The 24,490-nt window shown below is 42.2% G+C and overlaps 1 protein-coding gene across 2 annotated transcripts in view; it reads left to right on the top strand.

Moving 5' to 3' along the window:
* Window positions 1–637: 637 nt before the first annotated feature.
* The window catches only part of mta1 (metastasis associated 1), a 42,867-nt gene continuing 19,014 nt past the window's right edge, over window positions 638–24,490 (top strand). For both annotated transcript variants that reach the window (XM_085767634.1, XM_085767635.1), the window contains exons 1-3: window positions 638–778; window positions 12,518–12,585; window positions 15,794–15,887. In XM_085767634.1, the coding sequence (XP_085623760.1) occupies window positions 751–778; window positions 12,518–12,585; window positions 15,794–15,887 (190 nt within the window). In that variant the 5' untranslated portion in view covers window positions 638–750. The remainder of the gene's footprint in view (window positions 779–12,517; window positions 12,586–15,793; window positions 15,888–24,490) is intronic.

A 24,490-nucleotide genomic window follows, 5' to 3' on the forward strand; every position in this document is an offset into this window, starting at 1 on the left:
AGCATTTTGTAAGTAACAAATGATGACAAACTAATGCATAATGTTGGAGAAGATGTGGATAGTCTAGCCTAGTGTACTGTAAAAATTGTATGACTAAATAGATATACTATTCAGAATCAAAAACAATCTAGGCCAAAAATAGGCATCAGTTGAATCATCGACAGCAAAGTCTTGGACAGATGTCCACTCCCTTATGAGACAATACAGGTGTGTCAGAGGTCAAAGTGCACAACAAAACTTTTTTTTTTTTGACGTTTCCCAATTTAGTCCATGCATTTATACTTTACTATGCTATAGCCTACATATATAGGCCTACTCATTAACATAATGAAAAAAAATTAACATTGAAAAAGAAAAAACACCAATATTTATAGCAAATGGGGGGCGGGGCTTGATATTCATGCATGAGCTCAACTTTGCCAACTTGCATGTGCAAATCTTTTTGGTGCCAACTATACAAATCAATAGCCTATGGATAATTTTGTTATGTTTAATTACAAAGTACTACTCTAGGCTTTGTGCGCGAGGTCAGGTTAGTTATTTATTTCAAACCGTGCCGCCAAATTTTTCAGGCTGTCGACCATAAAAAGTGCACTGTCTCTTTAAGGTCTCTCGGCTGCTCTGTTTCGTATTGATCAATCCACCATTTTCCAACACACAGCGGCGGCAGTGCTAACACAGCTCCGGCAGCGAGAGAGAGAAGAGAGCCTCCCCTCTACCTGGAGAGGAAGCCAGGGACCGGGGGCAGTCATGGCAGCCAACATGTACCGGGTTGGAGGTAAGCTGGTGACTGGCGGAGAGGGGGGGAGGACAACATTGTGGGAGCTTCCCGTGTTATTATTGTTTTTTTGTTGTTTTTTTTTATGGCGGACTCGCCACGGTTCGCCGCGGTTCTTTTATGTATTTACAAGAGCGTGGTCCGTCTTTTCCTTCCCTTCTCTTTCTTTATTTCCCTAAAGCTAAAACCAGCCTTGTGCTTCACAGATGATGATGATGGTGGTGGTGGTGGTGACTGAGTGAAGAGGAGGATGGTGATGAAGAGTAGTGCTTCGTTTACTGAACTGACCCCCCCTCCTCTCTCTCTCTCTCTCTCTCTCTCTTTCTCCTTCTTTCCCCTCTCCTGCTCGGTTTCGCTCGGTTTCTTTTGTGTTTCTTTTGCAACTTAGGTTGAACCAAAACAACTACTCCAATGTAAAGATGCATCTAAAGTAACGTGCATTGTGTTTATGTGTGCGTGTGTGTTTTTTTTTTTCAAGGTAACGCGGCGGACGTATGCTGAAAAGTTTTTGCGTACCAGTAAACTACGGCCCCGGTCGTCTCTTTTCAGTCGTAATAAGTAACATTTATTAGTATTTCATCAAACCTACAGAAATCCCTAAGGAAACAGAAAGTAGTGGATGCCTTTGCAAGGAAAATATATGAATATATAAAAGTTAAACACTTCTCACCTACATTAGGGGAAAAGCAGGAATAGAAATGAAAGCAAAGATGTTTAAACATGCATTTATTAAATATATAAAACATGTAAGGGCAAGATCTCCTTCTTTTGTGCAGACAACTCCAGTTAATACCTAATTAAGATCCCTAGCTGTTTCCCCTCCCACTGCTCATATTGCTCTGATTTACATCCTGTAGGTACTGTGTTAAAATAGTCATAGGAAAGTTACTGTCCAATATAGTTTTAAATAAAGTAGTGTTTGTTTTATAATGCGGGGAGGCTTGCTCCCCTGGATGACTGGATATTAAATAAATAAATGAAATAGAATAAAATGGGGAAGACTTGGATGCCCAGTGCACAGAAATATCAGTGCTGCACAATTTTCTCTGTATGTGAGGTTACTGCTAAAATGTTGACCACAAATTTCACTAAGTGTCTGAAAAGCCACATCATGGTGCACCGTGACAGGTAAACTGGAGAAGACAGGTGTGATTATTTACTTAGGTTGGTTTCCTTCTCCTGTGAAAGCTGGTCAGTCTGGGATTTTTTTCATTAGTATTTCCTTTTACGTGATTTCAGTTCTCCCTCCTGATGATCCTTTTTTTTTTCTTCCGTTACGTCGTATTTAAATGTATATTAAAGAGGCAGGAAGAAGGAAAGTGAAAGTGATTGATTACATTTTGAGGAAATGTTTAGCCTACATGGAATGACTGTAAATTGTCTGGGGTAATAGGAAGGCTGAGGCTCTGCTTGACTCCGCACCTGCATCAGAAAATAGCCTGTGGTGCTGAACGTCACACAGCCCTCTTTATTTGGTCAAATGAAACGAGGCCTACCTGAGTGAGAACAGGATTATATCCAGTGCAGGATAGAAAGTTAACACTCCACCTGCCTAAATGTTGCAGGATTTGGTGTGTGTCTTCACACCCATCCATTATGTCTTGCCTCTAGAAAATGAATTTGTGATATAGCAATAAGAATCAGTGATTTATGCCTCATAGTTTTATGATGGTGCATTTTGAACGCCATACTTCTGCACTCTGCAGCTTAAAATGAGATTTAATTCATCACAATCATTTCAACAGTTCCCACGAATACCCTGAGATCTGATCACAGTCGCCATCCAACTTGCAAGGAAAAACCGAAACATTACAATTGTGTAAAAACCTAAACCAACATGAAAACAAAGCATAAAAAAACACATCACCGGATTGACATACTATTAAATTGTTTTGTCACTTTGAGATTGAAAACCAGGCACAATTGAAGCCAAAAATAGGTCTTTATAATTGACTGAAACTTCTCCTGACACCAACCCTTGGAAAGATGGCGGCTACTTTGCAAGACAATGCAGGATCATCTTAGAAAAGCAATGACTTCCCTTGTGAATGAACCCTGGACAAAAGCCGGCTTTGTGGGCCTTGATGTCTTTGTTTTTGTCGTGCAGGCCACAAGCCACTCTTCCGTTGCCTGCGGTGCTTCTTCCTCGTCACTTTACCCTAGTCACAGGAAAGTGTTTGCGACTAAGTATAGGCTAAACAGCATATGTCTTATCATCTTAATGGTGGGAAGGGAAGAGAGAAGCCAGTCCAGAGTGTTGAGCAGTGAGCAGGCCACAGGAGTTTTAAGTATGAACCTGCAGAGAGAGTCACAGAGACTTGCTGCAGATTTATTGCTCTGGCAGAAATTTACTCTCCTTTGAGACAATGAGAAAAGAAATATAGTTTCAAGTTGGATTCGAACGCTTTAAATGATGCGTTCACAATTCTTGAAGTCTGTCTTCAAACAAAAGTCCAGTGCTGATGGAGAGATTGAAACAGGGGTTTCTCGCTGTAATCATTCCTCCTGTTCACACTTGTTAATTAAATCCTAATGCACTTCCAGTGTAAGTGATGTAAGGAGTTAAAAAAGCAGAACAAAACACACAGTTACAGTTTGTGCAAAAATATATTCCTGAAATTATCTGAAGCCAATATCAGGCTTTAGCAGACTGGGGTCAGTCTGGGGTAGGTTGCTTCAGGTAACAGTGATCCATAGAAGTCCAGAGTACCAGATAATGTGAACTGAATGGAAAGAAGTAAAGCAATCACGTCACCTTAAACTACCAGGAATATAAGACTGTGCATATGTTTGGCCAACACAACGCCTTGCTGGACGACAATGGTGATTTTCTTTTTATTGCCACAGTCTCTGCATTGGCACCTCAGCTGCACCAGCAGCCTGCCCCCATTCAAAGGAATGCCCTTAGTTCAACAGATCAAATGGTTATCCTCCACAGTAAAAAGCTTTTCGTACAAAAAAATCCCTCCATGTTTTTCCAAACATTGTTTCTATCATGAGCTGCAGTGGAGGTTTTTTCTTTTATTATTATTGTTATAAAGATTGTAACTTTGGAAGATCTACTTTTGACAGACTGTTGAAGCCTGTTATTAGACTTTCTAATGTCGTTCTGCACAGAACAAGGACAATGGATTTCGTTCCACTTCACTTACAGTGAAAACAAGTAAGGAAAGGATGTCACAAGAGGTAAAACATTGGTACCAGGTTGATGCCGCACCGTAGCGGAGACGTGTTTCCTCCAGGAGTCAAATCCTGAAAAGAAAAAGAAGAAGGCAGTGCAGGCACAGTGAGAATATATGTTCCAGTTATTATTATTTGCAAATTGCGACAGTTGACATCTCTTCTTAGCTTTTGCAGATGTTGTGTGTGTGTGTGGAGCGTCGCTAACGTTATCTTGTTTAGGATAACGTGATGACGGCTCATAACATGCGCCAGCCGCTCGCATCATAAGTACGCAACCGTCGTTACTGTTCAGTCTGTCGGAATATATCACTGACTTTTTATTAAATGAATGTTTTCACACCACCAGCCTGTCACCTTGTTAGTCAATTTAAACTGCTGCTCGCACACTGGCTCTATGGAGGTGTGTGCATGTGTCAGCAGCACACGCTGTACAGCAGCAGCCTCTGTTGTTTTCTGTACTGTGTGTGCGCTCTGGTATTGAGAATAGTGGAATTGCACTGGTATCATCACATCCCTAATAGCTCGTATAGGTGGGAGCAATGACAGCAAGTGCGTTTTTAAGACTTGTTTGAAAATGTATGCACCTCTCCATCAAATTAAAACTTGTACCGAGGCTGCTGGAGTGTGAAAAACTGTTGTGCAGAATGTGCTAAATGTGCCGGAGTGTTTACTAACTTGAAAAAAAGTGACAAACTTTGGTGTCAGGACCCGCATTTCTCTTGGCTGACGACTGGTGAGGATTTTCCCCGTGCTGCCAGTTATGATTCAGAAACCTGCCTTAAAGGTGTTGTTGTGTTTACTACTCTATAAACTGACTAACTTACAAACTTTGACAGTGCCCACACATCGCTTGGCTGGTGGCTGGTGTTAATTGCCCACGCTGGCAGTTGCCTCTCTCACAGATCTGGTGGGTGTGCTCGCCGAGTGAAGAAGATCTGAGGCTTGTTTCGCTGCCATCCTGCCAAATACAGGGACGGTCAGTTTAACAGATACACGACGGCTATTGCATTAATTCAACAGAGCGGCCTTATCATCATATTTGTTTAGAGGCCAAATTGCACAGCGCTCATACATCCATAGTAATAACCAGGATTTGCTACGGGCCCGCTGCCTTGTGGCATCTTTGTAGGTTCATTGAAACTCATTGAAATTCAACATCTCGTCATCTAAATTGCTATAAAATAGTTGAGCTGTTGAATAAAACCTGCACACGTTTGCTGGTTAGTCACAGTCCAACGAGAACAGGCTGCAGTCGTGTCTGCTGCTGCGGAAGTTGCAGGACAGATGCGCGATGGGAGTTAAAATGCTAATGCTTTTTTATTAGATGAAATCCCTCTCTGCTTAAACATCATTAAACATAACATTAACTAGAGCAAACTCTCCCATTTATTAATGTTTTACATTCTGGTGCTGAATGTGGATTATCCCTCAGGTCAGTAGACAGAGGTGCAGAGCAGAAAGTGTCTGAGAAGTTAGACGTTCACTGTCTGCATGCAGGGATGACGACAGGAATTCATAGGATGGGTGGATGGATATTTCTCCTAAGTCTCACTCTGTGCAGATGTGAACAGCTGTATCCCGGTTCGATCAGTGATAGTCAGCAATATCAAAGTCTGAAAAAGAGGTCCGGGTAGAGTTTGAAGATTTAAATCACCTGCCTTTTACTATAGAAGCTCCATCTGAGCCACAGTCTATTCCACAGTTGCTGCTCAGGATGACACACACACCTCTTGGTGAGTAAGCATTGGGATGACTGTGGAGGGGGTATGCATGCACACGTGGACCAGCGTGGGCGGATGTTCACGTTCTCCATATCCAGCCTCTCTGCCCCCTCGTCGTTACTCGAGCCCAATCCTTTTCATTACTGTCATATATAATGTACTGTTTATAGACACACCACCTCTGGTGTTTACTAACGCTGTGGAAGGTGCCTCAGTAGTTTTCGGGTCCCGAATTAACAAGCGTGTCTGTGTTGAAAATTGCCTCCTGGCACTGAAAAATTAGATTTAAAATTATAATTTCTAATGTAATACAGTAAGTTTGTGCTTTAAATTGTTGAGGTTTTCTGTACTCAGGTACTATATTGGTTGTTATAAAGAAACTCCCTGAGCCAAAACACTTTAGTTTGATTCTGCTATGTGTCTGTAGCACTGGGTGCACTCCCCCACTGACATACCTTATATTGCATGGCAGCAGAAACTGTTGATTCTCTATCAGGTGATCAGCAAATGTTGGTAGATAGTGTGACACACACACTGCGGGAGCAGAGGATATACTGCAGGGCTGCAAATAACGATTATTTTCATTATCAAACGCTGACAAATTTTCAGTGTAAGATAAGTTATATTACACTAGAGCACAGGTTTGTGACACTCGGTGTATTTACATTCACAGTGAAGTCGAGCTGTGCTCATAGCTCGAGTTGGGCGTCTCGTCAGAGTTCTGTCCTTGTCCCAGTTTATATGCAACAGGGAAAATGGAATAGTTGACAGAAACATGTCTGCCTCCACAACGTAGGTGGTGATATGGATCATTTCAGCGGGTTAATACAGAGCCCCTATCCGACTGACTCTTCTGTCACCTAGTAAACAACTGGATTAGAGGTCCGGGCCGGGTTTGGGATTACAAACGACTCAGGTCGGGTCGGGTCAGGTTGTCTGGTTGTAGTGTGTGTTGTTGTTAATTGTGAAATACACTGAATCGGTGCTGACGCATCAGGCCAGGTGGGTTCGGGCCGGCGTCTATGCAACACTTTGTGCTTTCGCTGCTGTTGTGGAGCATGCGCACATCCTGCATTTCAGTCAGAGTCAGATCAAGGCGAATACGTAGAGAAGAAAATCGGTTTCCAATCGCATCATCTGGATGTTTTAGTCGGATCTCCAAAAGTCCGGTCTTAGTCAGATTAAGACGTTTACATGCAATTTATTCGTCCAGTTACAGACAGATTAAGGCCATAATTCATTTTTTTTAACTGTAATGTAAACACACTGAATGGATGTGCTGTAAACCATCCATTACAGGTTGGGAAGAGTTTGACAACCAAAAAGTAATGTTCTCGGCACATTTTCTTCTACTTGAATGATTTTTTCTTTGCAAAAAGTAGGAAAAGATACACAAGCTGGTTCAGACCACTAGGTTAGGATGATCTGCTCTGAGCTGCAGTAAAGAGATGTAAAAATCAGTGTGAAGACATTTTTAACAGTGCAGTGGGTTCATCTTTAGACAGCAAGTTTTGCCATTTTCTGTGCTGAGACGTACAAAGCTGTGTTTTTACTGTGTTCATATCGGCACAGGTGACATATATTGTTTTCTGTGCTGAGTAGAAATACTAAACACTGGTTGGGTTTTCTGTAAGTCTAGTTTGTGTAATGTTGGTCATTTTTAAAACATTTTATGAGCAGCTGACAATGGAGATTATCCCTAAAATGAGTCTTCAACACAGATAACAATATGACAAACTCACCACTGTATGTTTTACTGACAAGCTAAGTGGTTAAGATGCGGAAAACCATGAGTATAGGGTATAATTACGACAACCACTGATTCTCTTTGTGATTTTCTGTATGAAATGTTGAAGATGATGGTGAAAAGTGGCTGCTATTATTATTATTTTCCAAACAGCCCAAGACGTTGTACTCAGATTGCTACTCCTAGTTTGCCAACACTCAAAACCCCAGAAATACTCATTTCACAGTCATCCATGACGACAAAGCCGCACATTGTCACATTTGGAAAGATTTAACCAGGAGATGTTTGGAACTTTTAAAAATAACTAATCAGTAATAAAAAAGAAAAGAAAAAAAGATGCATATTAATTTTCTGGTTGGTCTGGTTTTCCCAATTAGTACTCCTCCACTTAATCGCTGACTATCATACTTTTTTTTTATTGTTTAATTTTAGATTTTTGCCTTTTATTTTAAGTGTCGTACTCATTCGCCCACGTCCATCTCTATCAGGCTGTGTGTCTGATAGCCTCCAGTCTCTCTCGCTCTGTCCAAACCCAGACTCCATCAGTTAACTCATGTTTTCCCTCTCTCATCACTGCGTCTCCCTGACTGTCTGTCTCTCCTCTCTCTCTCTCTCTCTCCCTCTCCCTCTTTCTCTGGCCTGGTTTGAATCAGCCCAGCAGACTCTCTCTTTTGGGGCTCGGTAACATGCCTTGATTGGCTCGCACTAAATTCGACTGCACTGTGACATCATAGACGCCGGAGCCGTCCGATTGGCTGACGCTGGGAAAAAGCGGGGGATGGAGAGCATGAGGGGTGGGAAGGTGGTTGGGTGGGTAGGAGGGGAAGAAGAGGAGGAGGAAGAGGAGGGGTGGCGGTGGTGGTGGTGGTGGGGGGGTTATACACGGGGTTGAGGCGGCGGGAGGGCTGATGGGAAATGGAGAGACTGAGTGACGCTGCTCGGTGCCTACAGGCCTCTCTCCCCTCTCTCTCTCTCTCTCTCTCTCTCTCTGTTGCTCTCATTTTGAGTTCCTCTCCAGCTCGCTCTCTACCAGGCTTCGGCTCCTCACATGGTGGAAACTCCAACACTCCAACATCCCACTCTTGACTTGTCACTTCGTGCATTTTCCTCCCCACTTTTTTTTTTTTTTTTTTACTTTGCCGGAGAAGAGACACGGGGTCGAACGTTAAAAGCGATTCCATTCTCTGTAACTTCAGTTCCCCATGCCAGGAAAAAAAAAGCAAGACGGCGACCTGTGCCCAATATCCCACCTTCACAGTGATTTGTGAATGCACCGGGAGACATGTCGTCACCAGTGCCCCAAAATAAAAGTATCTTAATGCGTGGCGGCAATTCACACCCGACACCACAGCAAAACCGGATGTTGGACATGTGGCTCGGCTCTGGTTTGAAAACAGTCATGACGCATTTTGGCTCCTGATTAATGGGTCCCTCACAACTGGCAACCGCTCGAAGGCCGCAGTTGAGCGTCAACGTGTCTCTCCGTGGTTTGTCATCAGACCTGTCCCTGTTTTTGAGGTTTTTTGATCAGGGTTCCTCTGAAGGTTGACAGTTTTATTACCTGTGTGTCTCTGGGGAATGTTTTTTCTCTTTTTTTTTTCTTCTCCATCTCAGGTACAGAACATGGAGTCTTGTTAAAGGGACTACGAAGGAGTTTTGGAAAGCAAAGTGTTTTCACACTACATTTCCCATGAGCCTCCGTGCGCACGGTGAAATTCTTGGACCGGCGCAAGACGGACGAAAGCGAAAACATTTGCCAAGAATGTTTTCAAATCAAGAATGAAAGTCAGAGGTTCGAAGACGATTAGATACCGTTGTAGTTCCGACCATAAACGCCGATTTGGCGGCTTTATTCCCATGACCCGCTGGGCAGCGTCCGCGAAACCGAAAGTAGGAAATGCTGGGTGAGCCGACCACTAAATAATAACAAAATAACGATAAAGACAAAACGATATATTTATCGAAAATGGACCATTAACAAGTGTGGGTAACGTAGATTCATCCACATTAATGAGACTCTTTTATAACCAAACTCCTTGTTGTTCCTTTAATGTTGAAATCGTTTCTCATGCAAATATTGTACTGGCTACAGCTTCTCAAAACGTTTTGTTTCATGACAGAATCTGCTTGGCCATTGGATGGTTTGTTAGAGAAAACTAGAAATTTGAAGATCTGAGCATGTGCTCTGCGACCTCATCACAGGCATTTCTCAGTATTTTTTGCTCATATTGAGAGCTCTGTCATTACTTTCTTTTTGGCAATTCTTCTTTTTGCTATTACTTGAGATAATTGTGTTTATTGACTTTCAATGAAATTTCCATTGGGAAAAAAAAGTGGCTCCATTTTAAACCCTGTGAATGTTCATTAATTTGAATCTTCCCAGCTACACCAAACCTAACAGTGTATCAATTTGATCGATTTGTTGGATCATTCGTCTAGTTTTTTTAGACAAAAATGTCCAGATTAATTATCTGCTGATTGACTAATAATTCAATCAATTAACTGTTAAGCCCTAATCAAGTTTCTTGCCTGTGGAAGCCTCAACCATTAACGACAAAAGACAACTCACTAACTCACTTTCCCAGTCCACGCTTTCACAGGCGGGCGGTCTGGCGAAAACAACTAGTCACAAGCTTGTTTCTGCTGACCTCTGACCTCCGGGCTGCTGCCTCCTCCCGTCGCGTGTTAGAAAAAAAAACGAGCAAGTCAGATGTCTTGTCTTCATTTTCTGTCTCAGCACGGCTCAATTTCAAGTTGGCCTATTTGATATTCAGCAGCAGGACGAAGATGTCACAGTTGCAGTGGAGTCTAGTAACAGGCCGCTACAGGGCGACGAGTCGATAGGCACGATGTGATGATCTCGCCTCGACTCGCTGCGATGTAGAGCAAGTGAATGTGTTGCTGTGGTTGCCAGAATAAGCTGTCATAGAAATTACACTGTACATGCTTTCTGAACTGCTGCTGCTGCTTTGGGTAACCCACGAGAGGAGGTGTGAAGTTTCTACATCCTTATACACTGATCCCTCGCTGCATATAAAATACTTAGAAATGATTTCAGTGAATTTACTTTATACCGAGCCACTGCTTACCAACCGTATCTCAACCATAATTCAATCAGTGAGCTGTGTCAAAGTTTTTTTTTTAAAAAACACTGAAAGGTCTTGAAAAGCACTGAATTTCATTTACTACCTTGAATAGTTTATCTTGCCTGCTGTAGACTGTTACATTAGTTATAGCTTTTTCTATTCTATTCTTTCTAATATATAATTTTATACCACGTATCTTGGTCCAGGTTATGTTAACCGATTCATTAATCATTTATCAATCATTTTTGCTTAGAATTATAGTCGTACAGCTGAGGAGCACTGATGAAAATCTGACTCCGTCCCGACTGGTTTGACTGTGTCGGTCCAACTGGTGTTGAAAAAGTCTTGAGTTTGACTTGCAGAATCCCTGAATGTAGATATTTTACATATTTTACATGTACAGTATCATTTATAAAGCTCCAGAGAATGGGTGTGGACCTGTTTTTCAGCAGAAGTCAAAGGTGTGCCCCTTACTCACCACCACATCATGTGACTGCTGCTTTGCATCATGGTCTGTTGCAGGCAGTTATGGCACTGTGTTTTGTTAAAAAAGCAATAGATTGGTAATTCTAGTAGTTGCTGATACATTTTAATTCTGCCTTATCTCTGACATCTCTGTCTAGCTCAGATGTGAAACTGGCCTCCTCTGCATTCAAAAATCCAGAGGAGACCAGTTTCACGCCTGAGCTAGACATGTCTTGAGAACCAACTTGCGACTAAAGATGAAATCTAAATCATTGTGAACAATGCAAACTCTTAACACTGTGAAGATTAGATGATTTCCTCTGTTTTGCATCTTCTTTGTTATATGCTATACTTTTATTCCCAGTTGGTAACAGTGTCTATATTATGGAGCTATGTCTGTCGAAGAAAAGTAAAGAAAACTGGAAAGTTGTCCAAAAATACAAGAGACATGATGGATAGATGTTTGCACAATGTTTAACAAGTGTAGGCAGATATCTTCTTAAACTGGCAGTGCTGTATAGTGGAAAATGCAGGAGTCAGTGCAGATGCTGGATGTGCTAACATGATGGGTGCATGCCTAAACCAGTTAGTGCTGGACACATGAGGTTTCAGGAAACACACATGAGTCGGTTGCGTAGCGCGGTTTCTGCTGGTGGAATTTCACCGATCTTTGGCTTAGTCGGTCAAGAAGATTGGGGGCCTGGGGGATTGTGGGGGGATGGGGGGATGGGATGGGAGGGGAGAGTTTTCGGGGTGAAGGGAGGATAGCTCCGGCTCCAGGCAGCCTACCAAGTGTGGGGTATAATCTGACAGCACTCAGCCAAGACACATGCAGGGCTAAGACCAGGCACCCTACCAAGACTGGGGCCTGTGGGGATATCCTGGTGAGAGCTAAGCCTCCAATGGGCCTGGAGCAGCGCCAGCAGCCCCACACACACACATACACACACATATGCACACACACACACTCACAAATGCATAGCAAAGCCACACATGCGCGGTAAAGCTTGTGCAGTCTCCTGTACAAAACCATATAAATGCAAACACACTGTGCATTGCAAACAATACATGCAGGTTGGGAGTGGGGGTGGAGGGGAGTAATGAAGAGAGAAATAAACAAGACAAAGAAAGCACGAGGGCTGAGGAAATCCAAAGCTGCAGCAGTCTGAATGGAAAGACTGTGTGTGTGTGTGTATGTGTGTCTCAGTGAGTTGGTGAATGAGTGTCGGTCAGACCTCCCAACTACAGCTGGATCTCCTGTGTATGAAAATTACCCTAATGGAGCTAATTCAACATTTTGTGTATGTCTGTGTTGCACTTGTCCTGTTGACTAATTAAGCTGTCATTGTGTGCGCCAACTGGAAATCACCCTGAATATTTGGATGACCTTGCAATGTTTGACTGACATTTGTTTTTCCTTTTTCTTTCCATTCTCCCCTCGCTCTTCTTCCTCTTCCCCCTCCTCCTCCTCCTCTTCCCCCTCCTCCTCCTCCTCCTCCTCCTCCTCCTCCTCTTCCTCCTCACTGTTCCTCTGCAGATTATGTTTATTTTGAGAACTCGTCCAGTAACCCACTGCTGATCAGGAGGATAGAGGAGTTGAACAAGGTGAGTGTGTGTCTGAGGATGAGTCTAATGCCCTTGAACGCAGCACAGATCCTGACCTCTGTACATCAGAGAGCGCATTTCTAAGCATTTCAAAGCAAAACTGTCAGACATTTGCAATTTCCAGCTTCACACGTGACAGTAAATCTGTCTTTCTGAATATATCGGTTTAACACTGTTGATCTGACTAAACAAAAAACAATTGAAACAACAATTGACGTCACTTTGGGCTGTGGGAAACTATAACAGGGATTTATAAATATTTTCTACTGACGTTTTATTGACAAAACAATAAATTGATCTATCCAAAAAATAACTGGCAAAAATAAAACTCATTAGTTGCAGCTTTTAAAACCTATAAATTTGCCTTCATGTGTCATTATTGCCAAAAGTGTGTCCAACTTTTTTTGTGAAGATTTGTTGTTGTTTTTTTCGGCACCTGTTTCAGATCACTGTAAACTTGATTTGTAATCTTAGTCAGACAAAACAGACATTTGAAGATGTCACCAGGAAACAGTTAGAGCCGTAATAAACTTAGCCTGCGACTTTTTTGAATATCGATAAAATAATTTTTTGAAGGGAAAAATATCAAACAACCTTTGTTCAAGTCATTCTTTGTTTTATATCACACTGAATGGGGCATTGTTGAAACAAACAATTCAGATTGTTATTTATAAGAAAGAAAATGTTTCATCATAAAGCCAGTATTTTATAATGGCAGAACATAACATGGCTATACACTATTTTAAAAATGATATATGTCTCTTTTATCATGTTATGAAAGCTGTAAACACACTGTTGTGTTATCATGTCACTAGTGTGATGATAATGTTTCAGTGGGAGGTGACTGGGTAAATCCCAGCCTGCCATCTCTGTCATTGTTCAGTCAAAGAAGCAGAAAAAGAGTCGTGTCCCTGTAGACCAGTTACAGGTGCCTGCTGTCTGTCTGCCGTCTGTCCCAGGCCTGCGCTGGATAATATGGCGACTGTTTAATGTGACTGACACAAAGCTCAGAGTGAGCCCTCTGTTCTGCCTGTCACTGTCAGTCTCTCTGCTCCTCTGGGATCTTTTCACTTCCTCTTCCATAAGGTTTCAGAGATGCATGTCTAGAAAGTATAGAACGGTGTTGGGAGAAATCTTGACAACCACCAGCTGCTCCAAAACTATTGAGAGATGGAAAATTAAAAGTTGGGCTGAACTGACTGTACGTAACAGCCAGTGTGTGTGTAATGTTTAAAAAATGTAAATTATATGACAGTGACTTGCTCATAGAGAATTAATCAACCGTGCTGTGTAGTTAACAGCGCACTAGGCTTTAATATATCTGTGATCATCACACCACATAATGTATGTGTTACACTCATGTCATCTTCCTATCTGCATGTTTCCAGTTTCTCTCATCATCCTTTGTTCTGTCTAGGTTTATCTTATTATCTATAAGTTTGTAATCCTTTACTTTGTTTGGTTGAGCAATGTGAAAGAATCATCAAAACGGTGTAACGTTTACTTATTAAAATATAGTAATCGTTGAGGCAGTGAGGCGTATCTGAAGGCTGAAGGAAGTTGTAAAAGGCTTTTTACTCAAAAAAAAACAAAACAAAAAAATCCCCTAAAATTCAAGTTCAGACCATGTGATGAGTCTAAGAGTAAAAAAAAAGAAAAGAAAATTGAGCACTGATCACAGCATCTTGGTTGTGATAGTGGGAGTCATGGATCGGACCACCCCCATCTTAATGTTGGACGTTTGTGACTCTGTAGTTCCTCATGCAGTAGGTGTCTCCTGTACCACCATTTACCATGAGACACACACACCGAAACAAAAACCAAAAACGTGTATAATCTCCAGTAATCTCCAGTACTATTACTCCAGATCTCCAGACCTTATGTAAAATTCATACGTGGACCTTTAAATAGTTATTTTTAATTGGTTCATCCATCCATCAATCCATCCATTTGCTGCAGATTATTCAGGTTGCGTCTTATTAATGATATTATTAGTTACCCCTGTTACACACTTCTAGGAAAATGAGAAATAAATGCCAGAATTAATTCTAAGGCTTATCGTCTCTAACACTTTTAATTCATATTGAAGGATAACAATGGAAATGGTTGGAGATAAGCTGAGTTGGTGGCTGGTATGAATAGGTATTAAATTGCATTCAATCAGGTATTAAATAGCAGCAGAAACCCCACAGAGCTTTAAGTTTTAGAAAGTTCTTTGTTTTTCCACTTTTAAAATATACTTTGATGTTTTCCTTTTGACTGAGGATATAGAGTATAATTTGTTAATATCCTCTGCAAGCCCTGCTTCACTTGGCCTTTAGATTATGTAAGGTAAATTAAGAATACGAGTCACTGTCAAATGTTTAATTTGTAAAGAAAAATGTTACAGTTTGCTCTCTAAAACAATTATAAATGTGCAAATAACGTTTGTGCAAATAACGTTTTTTTCTTCAATGTTCTTTCTTCAAATTTAGAACTGTTGGAAATTGGATTTTAATTGTTTGATAATTATCGCAGCCTGAAATAAGTGTCTGCAGAATGTAAAGAAACACAATGTGTTGACTGTGTTTGTTTCTTCTCCGTCATCTCTACATCCATCTTCCTCTCACTCACTCTATACCTCACTGGAGGGATTGGTGACAGAGCTCCTAATCCAATATGCCCGGCCTGTAATAGGGTACAAATGTGATTGTCAATGATATTTAACACTTCAAAGAATCACAGTTTATCAATATCGTAATTCATACTCTGCTATTTCATTTCCTTTCATGTGTACGGTGATATAGAGAGGCTTTTGAACTGCAAGTGGAAGTTATTTTGGTTCTCCTTTTTCAGGTAGTATATAATAAAAAAATGACATGCAGCTCCAAATTTAAAAAAAAAAAGAAAAAGTGTTTCATCAACATATCAGTTTGTAGGAGACACAAATCTTGGGCCTGAACAGACAAACCCTCCAAACACATCTTCCCCGTCCTGATAACAGCAACACTTATTGTGATTTTGGTTGAACTGCCGTCGTCTCACACTGCGTTTGCAGCCAAAGTTAAAAAACTAGCCTCATCTCTGGTCTTTTTTGTGTCTGTGTGTGTGTGTGTGTGTTTGTGTGTGTGTCTGTGTGTGTCTGTCTGTGTGTGTGTGTGTGTGTGGGGGTGCTCTGTGTGCGGCACCACTTGTTGCCGTGGTAACGCCGATTGTCTCTGGTTTGCAGACAGCCAATGGGAACGTGGAGGCCAAAGTGGTGTGTTTTTACCGACGTAGGGACATCTCCAGCACACTCATCGCCCTGGCAGACAAACATGCAAGTGAGTGACCATAACCCACCGCCAGCAGCAAAACATCAGGCGTCGAAAAAGACGTAACAAAAAGAGAAAAAGAAGAAAGAAAGAAAAAATCTGTTCTTTTCGACAACCCTCTGCAGTTATTTTCCACTGCAAAGTTGTAGTGCCCTCTCATCCAACCGAAGACGATTCCCCCTGAACGGGAAAATGCAACTCTGTTATGAGGTTTCAGGTTGTGAGGGTTGTTTGCGCAACAGATTTTATCAAGGGGTTGATAGAAAATTGAATTGAGTTTGTGAGCTGCTAGTGAGCCGAGAGAAAAGAGTCCAGACTGCAGCCCCTCCTCTCGTAGGTCTGATTTTCAGACGGCATTCGATCTGCTTGGATGTATCCATATGACGACACCACACCGCACCTGCATGTGTCCACGCACGTGTGCTCTTCCTGTTTGAGCGTGGGCGTGTTGCGTTCACTTGAATGTGGTGCTGTTTCTCAAGAGCTTGGAGCGAGCCCTGCAGTATCTGGAACAGCTGGCAGACTTTGAATGGGCTCGAGCAGCATTGTGTGGCCTTTTTTTTTTTTTCTTTTAACATCCCGGGTACCAGGATGTGTTTTTTTTTTTTTCTCTCAAGGGGAAGGACAGTGAAACAATTGTGAAATAAACGTTGATTGGAAAGAAAGAAAGAAAGAAAGAAGGAAAGAAAGTGAGGGACGGAGGTGGTCAGTTGAAGATGGTTGGGAGTGAAAGAAAGGACGGAAGAAGACTGATTTGCTTGTAACCAAAGTGTGTCATTTAAAGGCCACAGCCATTCTCTTCGGGCCGGGTCGCCCAGTGGTCAGTTGGACGTGAGGCCTTCGGGGCACTGCTCTAGAGCGCCTGAATTCAAAGAGTAGAGAGACGCAGAGAGAGATGTTGTGATTTATTCTCTCTGTAGGAAATTCACTTTTTCTTGAACATGACAAGAAGCTGCCACAAATGTGTTGTGACACTGTTTGGAGTCACTATTTTCTATTCTCACCCAAATTCATGGTTGATCTCGGTCTGCGAGCCAGACAGAGCGCAGTAGATGTTGATATAGATTGTGAAATGAGCGTGTCTCAGCCGAGGATTTATATAAACTGCATTTTTAATTTGAAAGAAGACCTGACCGTAGGCGGAATTCGCTCTTGAGGTTTAACTATTGGTTGTCTACACTCTGCTCCATCCTTAGTGTAATCTTAGTGGGAAAATACCACCACCCACTACTCACGCACACACATGCTGGCAGATTAATTTAGTCATCCTTTCCAGTGCCATTTAATTTTTTATTATCTGGAAAATGCAAAAAAAAAGGAAGAGGAGAGAAAAGATAACAACCTTTGAGTGAATCCCGTCCCGAGTCTTTCATAATGCTCCATGATTTCTGCTCTTCACAGACTCGTGTGTGTGCCCATGTTGGACTAAAAAATAATGAATAATGGTTTGTATATGATTGTGGTGGATGACCTCCTGCATGTGTTCAGGGTTTTTTTCCTGCATAGAGAATGAGGAAGTGGCCACCTCCTGTCGAATTTCGTGTCTCCTTCAGCTCTTGACAAATTAGGACGGGTTATTTTCCAACAAGTGTCTCACTCAGTGGATTTCTGTCATTTGCAAAAGCAGGTGCAGCGTTAACGCCGCTGTGATGGCACTGTATCGTAACCGGCACGGCCGACGCTGCCAATAACTACCAAAGGAGAGAACAGCCACAAGTTTCCTCAAGGAATTTCCTCCACAGTGTGTGGAGTGTGTTAGTGAGTGTGTTAGTTTCCCACAGCAGGAGTGTGTGAGGCTGCGCTCCCCTGAAATTTCATGGTTGCTCAAACAGAAAATATTGTTTTTGTATCAAAACACATGTCCAGTTTCTCAAATTAATATTACATGATCCCAATCTGGAACGACTTTGAGGTCAGGTGAAACGGAGCAGACATCACCTGGTTATTACAGGGTTGAATGTGCAGCACACGTGTACGTCATGTGTGAACCTCTGCCTCGTGTGGAGCCAGGAAAAACATTAGACTTTAAGATTGTATATAGACATATATTTTTTATTGTGATGTATGTAACTGAGGTGCTGACACTTTGTATCTTAAAGGGATAGTTCAACATTTTAATCGCAGTCATAGCAGTAGGTTTGTTACTTTTAATTGTCGATGCAAGCTATTTTTAGAACGGCGGAGCAGAGCCGTCAGCTGCTCAGAGCTACGCTACGGAGGCTAATGGGATTTCTTGGTTTCCCTCATCAAACTCATCAATCCAACAACTCAAACGCTTTCTTGGACAAGTTGTGATCTGCGCACTCACCACGCTATGAGATAATAACAGAATGTTACGAGACAGAGTTGTTTTAGAGGTAAATTCATGCAAAACCGCTGATGCATATTGCCTTCAGGGACAGTTTTTCAGCAAGCAGTCTCTGCATTTGCCTCGGAAACAACTCTGTCTCTTAACGTTCCGTTATTATCTCATAGCGTGCTGAATGTGCAGATCACAACTTGTCCACCAGAGCGTTTTGGAGTTGTTGGATTGTGTATTTGATGAGTTTGATGAGGGAAACCATGAGCCTCCGTAGTGTAGTTCTGAGCAGCTTCTAAAAATAGCTCGCACCGACAATTAAAGGTAACAAACCTACTGCTATTACTATAGGGATTATGGCAATGGGCCAATTTGCCAAAATGTTGAGGCGGAGATAGTTTGACCACTTCTAAAGGTAAAAGTGTTATATCAGCTCTGAATGGCCAGAACTTAGCAGGACACGATGAATGGTACATATGAGAACAGTGGTGCTCACTTTCAAACAGTGAAAGACATTTACAGTGGTGCGCACAAGAAGAGGCATAAGTAGCTGTGAAGAAAATGACAAAAGGGAGATAGAGCGAGCAGTTTAAACTTTAAACGCTGCATTACCTCCTTACTGCACACCTGGCTAGTCACTGTGTAATGGTGAGCGTGATTGTCAGATTGTCGGCTTTAAAAACTGGCAAATACAATGTGCCGCCGGATGCACTGAGTGTGTGTGTTTTACTAAGTTACACAGCGAGTGTCAAAAGACCACACATGCACACTGGGGGGAAAAAAGGGCCAAATCCTTTTGTGTAAAACACTAATTTAAGTACACAGTGACACGACTGAGTGGACTGTGTGTGTTCCACATTTGGTCTGAGATGACCTGTGTATGTGTGTGTGTGTGTCTTTGTGGTGCAGTGTAAGTAGAGTCAACAGCAGTGGCATGCTCGCTTAATGGCTATGTAGGTTTAAGAGGCATTTTCTTCAAGTGTAAGCACTCATCATGCTCTCCTACCTGTGCACACGCTGCTGCCTGAGACTGGAGCAGCACATTTACTAGAAGAAACATATGGAAAAACTTGAAAACAACAAACAAACATCAATTCAGCTTGATGCAGTAAATCAAATCATTGTGTATGGGGGAGAAAGAAAAGGGGTGATTTAAATTTTTGATGCATCCTAGTGGTGTAGCTCACTACAACAGTCAGACCAGTGGAACGGCTGCTGCCAGCGTACAGGCCAGGCTGCTGCCGCTAAACTTTGACTGGGTGTGGCACGTTAAATGTTGGCTCTTGGGGTGTGAAAGTCTATGTGTGTGTGCGTGCGTGTGTGTATGTAACCACAGAGTCCACAGAGGTGGGCTGGGGCTAGGGGTGGGGGATGGGAGGGGGAGCGTATCCGTGGCAGGAGAGGATTGTTTGTTCTATTGGACCACACAGCATCAGTCCCCTGGTGTGTACGTGTGTGTGTATGTGTGTGTGTCCCTTTAAGAAAGTCTGTGATTATTTTTGAGCAGTGTTTGTGTGTATTCATCCCCATGCTGCTTCATCTCTTTTTTTTTATATAAACAGGATATTTGGTTATGGTGCTGCTGAAGATGTACGCCTCTGGTGTGTCTGCTAAAACAGTGATGACTTTCTTAAAGGTCCGATCATCACCCAACATTCAGAAAAGAAGGAAATAATTTTGAATTGTTTTATTTGGGTTTGTGCTTTTTTTTCTTGCTGCATGGTAAGCATCAATTAAAGATGAATAATTAAGTTGTAACTCAGGACTTTTTTTGTTTTGTCACATTTTTTTGGGTGAAACGAGCGCAGCAGCATCACAACGGTATCGGCAAAGTGATGGATGTAAGCGTAGCTTTGGAGTAATGTTCCTGTCGGCTGTTCCTGTGCAGGCCTCCGAGTCCGGGCTGCGCTCTGCTCTGCCAGCTGCAGTTTGGTGAGGGGCTTCCAGACATTTGCAATATGTAAAAAATGCATGGCAGGAATGGCTGCACACCGCATGGGTGTGGGCTGTATCCTGTCTGCATTTCTGTAGCTGCAGCCTCGCCGTATGTGCCCAATACATGCTCTTTTATGTGTGTATGTAGATGTGTGTGCTGCTGTGCGCCTATATGCATGATGGACCTCAGTTCTTAGCTCTGGGCCTTGTCACAGGAATTGCTGGAGGGCTACATTTAATTTGGTTTCGTTATGGATCAGTGGAGAATGGCAGTCGTGTGTGTGTGCGTATCAGCCTGTGTGACTTTATGTGTGTCTGCTGTGAGTCATTGATCAAATATTTTGCTTGCACGGATACGGAGCACTCCCTCAATGGGGCCTCCAACTTCAGCATTAGCCCCTCCCCTGAGACTGAAGCGGCCTCCTGAGTGGTCAGCCTCTGTGGCGGACTTGGCATTTTACCTCCGTGGCCCCTCCCTTCAGACATTTTGAATTTGCCATGACTCAAACCTTTTTCTATTTTTGAAATGTGGTTCCTAGTTCCCCGAAACAATCGACAACAATGGCTGTCAGTGAAGTGATGCACAGGAGCAGAACCGGTTCAGATGAAGTCGAGCTAATGGAGGGTTAAGCACTTTTTTTTTTTTTAATTACAGCCGTAAACCTCTGTCACATCCATTTGTTTCTGGATTATCATTCTGTGAGTGAATTCATTCACAGCGCAGGAGAGAGCGCCTACATGGAAACAACTCCTCATCCTGCCATGTTGCACCTCTTGAGCTACACAACCGCTCTCTATTTGACAGGAGACATGAGATTATTAAACCATCACAATCAGAAATCTGTTACGTTTCACATTTTACCGTTACTCCAAGAATCGAGAATATGAAGAGGATAAGATAAAGATGAAACCAAATTTCAGACCAAAATATATTCTATCTTTCGATTAAATGTAATATTGCACTATAATGTTATTTGTATGAAAAAATAAATTGATTCATTATAGGGATATAGAGTGACCGTGTGGTTTAAGGTCAGTCTATTGGTGGTGAGTTTCTGACACTTAGAGGAAGAAGAAGTTACAGAGTTTAGTGTCCACGGGCAGTACATAGTTACTTCCTGTATCCCTCTGTGGTGCATGGTGGCTGGATTAGTCTTTTCCTGAAGGTGCTCCTGCGCTTGACCAGCGCAGCAGTGGGTGGGAGGTGTTGTCCAAGGTCATCTGTGTTTTAGACGGTCTAAAGGGACTCTAGGGCCGACGGTGAGAGAATACATTTCTGTTTTATGCTGTATCTCAGGCTGCAGAGCTTTACGAGCTGTGGACATGTAAGCTGCAATGTGACAACAGCAACCTCTCGTCATGAGGCTTCATGTCACCTTATGATGATGATGTTGTTGTTGTTTCTGTATGGGAGCACGTGGGAGATCTCATGTTGTCGTTAATAGATGTAAAGCAGCCGACCGATTTAGACTTTTCTGACTTTTTTAGTTTTAGGAACAATCAACTAGTCTGCGCTGTTTGTTTTGGGAGGAGGAGAGAAATTATTCCAAAAAATACCTTTGTGTGCCGCACTTGTAGTCTGCAAACAAAGAGAGAATTATGCTAAAATATACCCCAGTGTGTACACACAGTGTGTTCAGCAATTAAGCAGTTTTTTTGTTTTTTTGGGCAGTTTTTACCCTTTTCTGCTTGTGAACTAAACTGACGTTGGTTTTAATGAGAAGTTCTGTTTGTCATAGTTCAAAATCTGGTTACTGATTTCAGAAGTGCACACGTTTACATGCAGTTATATATCTAAGCACTGACACGGCAGCGTTGAACATGCTTTAAACTGTTGTTGCACTATGCGATATCAGACAGACAAAAAAGTCTTCTCCCATAATACATAGATGCAAGTACAGAACAGTGAACACTATGCAACCTTCAATGTGGATGAGGTACAATGCCTATTGCCAACAAAGTTATTTCAGCCTGAGACTGTACAACACATATTTTATAATCTGCATTTTAAAGTAAAGACTTTGGCTTTTAACAGAGACATGGCGTCTGATGAAAAGACTTCCATATTTATTTGCATCAATGGATGTAGGTGCTGTATGTTTTACAGCTTGACTCAGATTGTTGCTGTGCCATGAATACAGCAGCAGTTCTCCTGCACACAGTTTTTCTCTGTGCTCACCAGTTGTTCCTCTGTGTTTTCAGGTTGCCTCAGTGTTTTCTGTCTCCTCATGTGATCTCAGACTGACTCCCATGATGTTGAGATTAAGGCTGTGTGGGGCGTGGAGGTCAGACCATTAGTTGCAGGACTCCATGTTCTTCTCGTCTCTTTATTAGCCTGGTTGTACAATAAGTTTGGACTCATCTTCATTGATTTTGGACCAATCAGATGCCTCCCTGATGGTACTGATGGTGGATAAGAATCTAAACATCTGAAGTGTTTTCACAGTCCTGTTTAAGTGGATGTAATAATCTGTATGGAGGAAAGCTCAGCTCAAACTGTACATATAACTCAAATCAAGATGTGTAACTTGTTCATAAAGTTCATACTTATGTAGAAAAGGGGAAAACATAATTAGCCTCAGCTTCAGTCTCCATTTTTAATCAGTGCTTGAATCTGTATTTGACAGTGATTTATTTTGTGACTGGGAAGGCATTTAACTGCTTATTTATAATAACTATAAGAGCCAAAAAAGATCAATCAAACCACATTATCCCAAACAATGTGGTTCTGTTAATACAGAAATACTTAATGATTTTGCTTAGTATGCCTGTGATTGTGCAGCTGCTAATATATCGATAAGTGTTTCGGATTAGTTCATCCCATATAGACTGTTGAAGTTTACACTTTACTTCTACAAGGTTTTATCTTCAGGTACAACTTGAGTTTGATAACTGAGCGACACAGTAGTGAACTCTGCAGCTGCAGCACAAATCCCTCATGCAAAGTTTCAGTGAATGCAGAGCAGACTTGGAGTCTCGTCGTCCCATTAGGACAGACTACGCCACATTGTCCTGGCGAACTGTCGTCGTTGTTTCCTACTGACTGTGCCGGCCTTGTTCGTAACTCTCGTTCGGTATGTGCTGTGAATGGAGAAAAATGTTCACGATGGACTTGTGTTACTCCGAACAACATTAAAATTGAAATAACTTTTTGCTTTTCAGACTTTGTCCTTGACTGGGCAAACATGTAGTCTAGCTTGCAGATCTGCAGACACAGTCAGACACCTTATTTAATATGGGAGCTGGAGCTCAGCCGTATTGATAAAGCTGTTATCTCCTCATTGGGTGGAGCACGGTGATGTTTTGGGTCATTTCATACATGTCATTTGGACAGGGATGAAGAATTTAGTCACTATTGAAGAGATAATAGTGATAAGACAGTAAGATGAGCTCAGGAAATTGCTCATCACTTCAGTCTAATGATGTTATGTTGTATTTTAGCATAACCAAACTTGCATCACATTATTGATTTTACATTGATTGATCTTGGCTCTTTGGTGATTAAAAACTGTCTTTGACCACAGATTTCGAAGAAGTAGTATCTTCATGTCACCACCACATAAACACACACACACACACTGTATCATGCAGGTGTAGTCAGTTTGTTATGGCAATTGCTGCTCTCTCTCCGCACCTCCACTCGTCGCCCTCAGGCCGTCTCTCTCTCTCTCTCTCTCTGCTTTCCTTCTCTCCTCGCTGTTTCTCAGCCCAGTAAGGCGACCCATTCATCAATAATTGATAATTGGCAGGGACAGGTGAGATGGAGAGGCAATTTGTCGAGAGTATGGTGTGGGTGCACTGCCAGGAGATTGGCTCGGAGGAGGGAAGGAGAAGGACTGAGGTTGGAGAGTTGACTCGCTACTCAAGGACACACAGCCGGGGGGCCGAGTGCTGATGGACCACTACATAATCCTGCTTAACTGTGTGTGTGTGTGTGTGTCTCCAGGATGAACACACATGCAATAGATGCTGCATATGTAGTGCAGACAGAAATAACAGTATTTGACAGAATATGTGCCTTTTTTCGTCGGTGGCTGAAAACTTTCTCAAAGAGAGAGCAGCTGTTGCACTGAATCACATTTCCTTTCTTATATCTTTGATCTCCTTGCTCTTCTCTGGAAGTTAAAATGATTTCCCTTTTATCCTTACACTTCCATTTGTCTTGTTTATGCAGTAACACCTCACTCACTATGGTCATCCAGCGGCCAGTATGTGGTTTTTTTCTGCACTGCTGCACCTGCTATGACCAGGTCTCCTACAGTGTTATAAAGTGGAAGCTCTCTGCATTGGGTGGAAAAAAAATCGCACCTTATTAGATTTTTATGAAATCTAATATTAGGCTGCAGCTCCAATGAGCAGAGGTGCTACATCACACACA

This window comes from Trachurus japonicus, chromosome 22, assembly GCF_045865225.1.
Source record: "Trachurus japonicus isolate A0001 chromosome 22, Traja_1.0".
Lineage (NCBI taxonomy): Eukaryota > Metazoa > Chordata > Actinopteri > Carangiformes > Carangidae > Trachurus > Trachurus japonicus.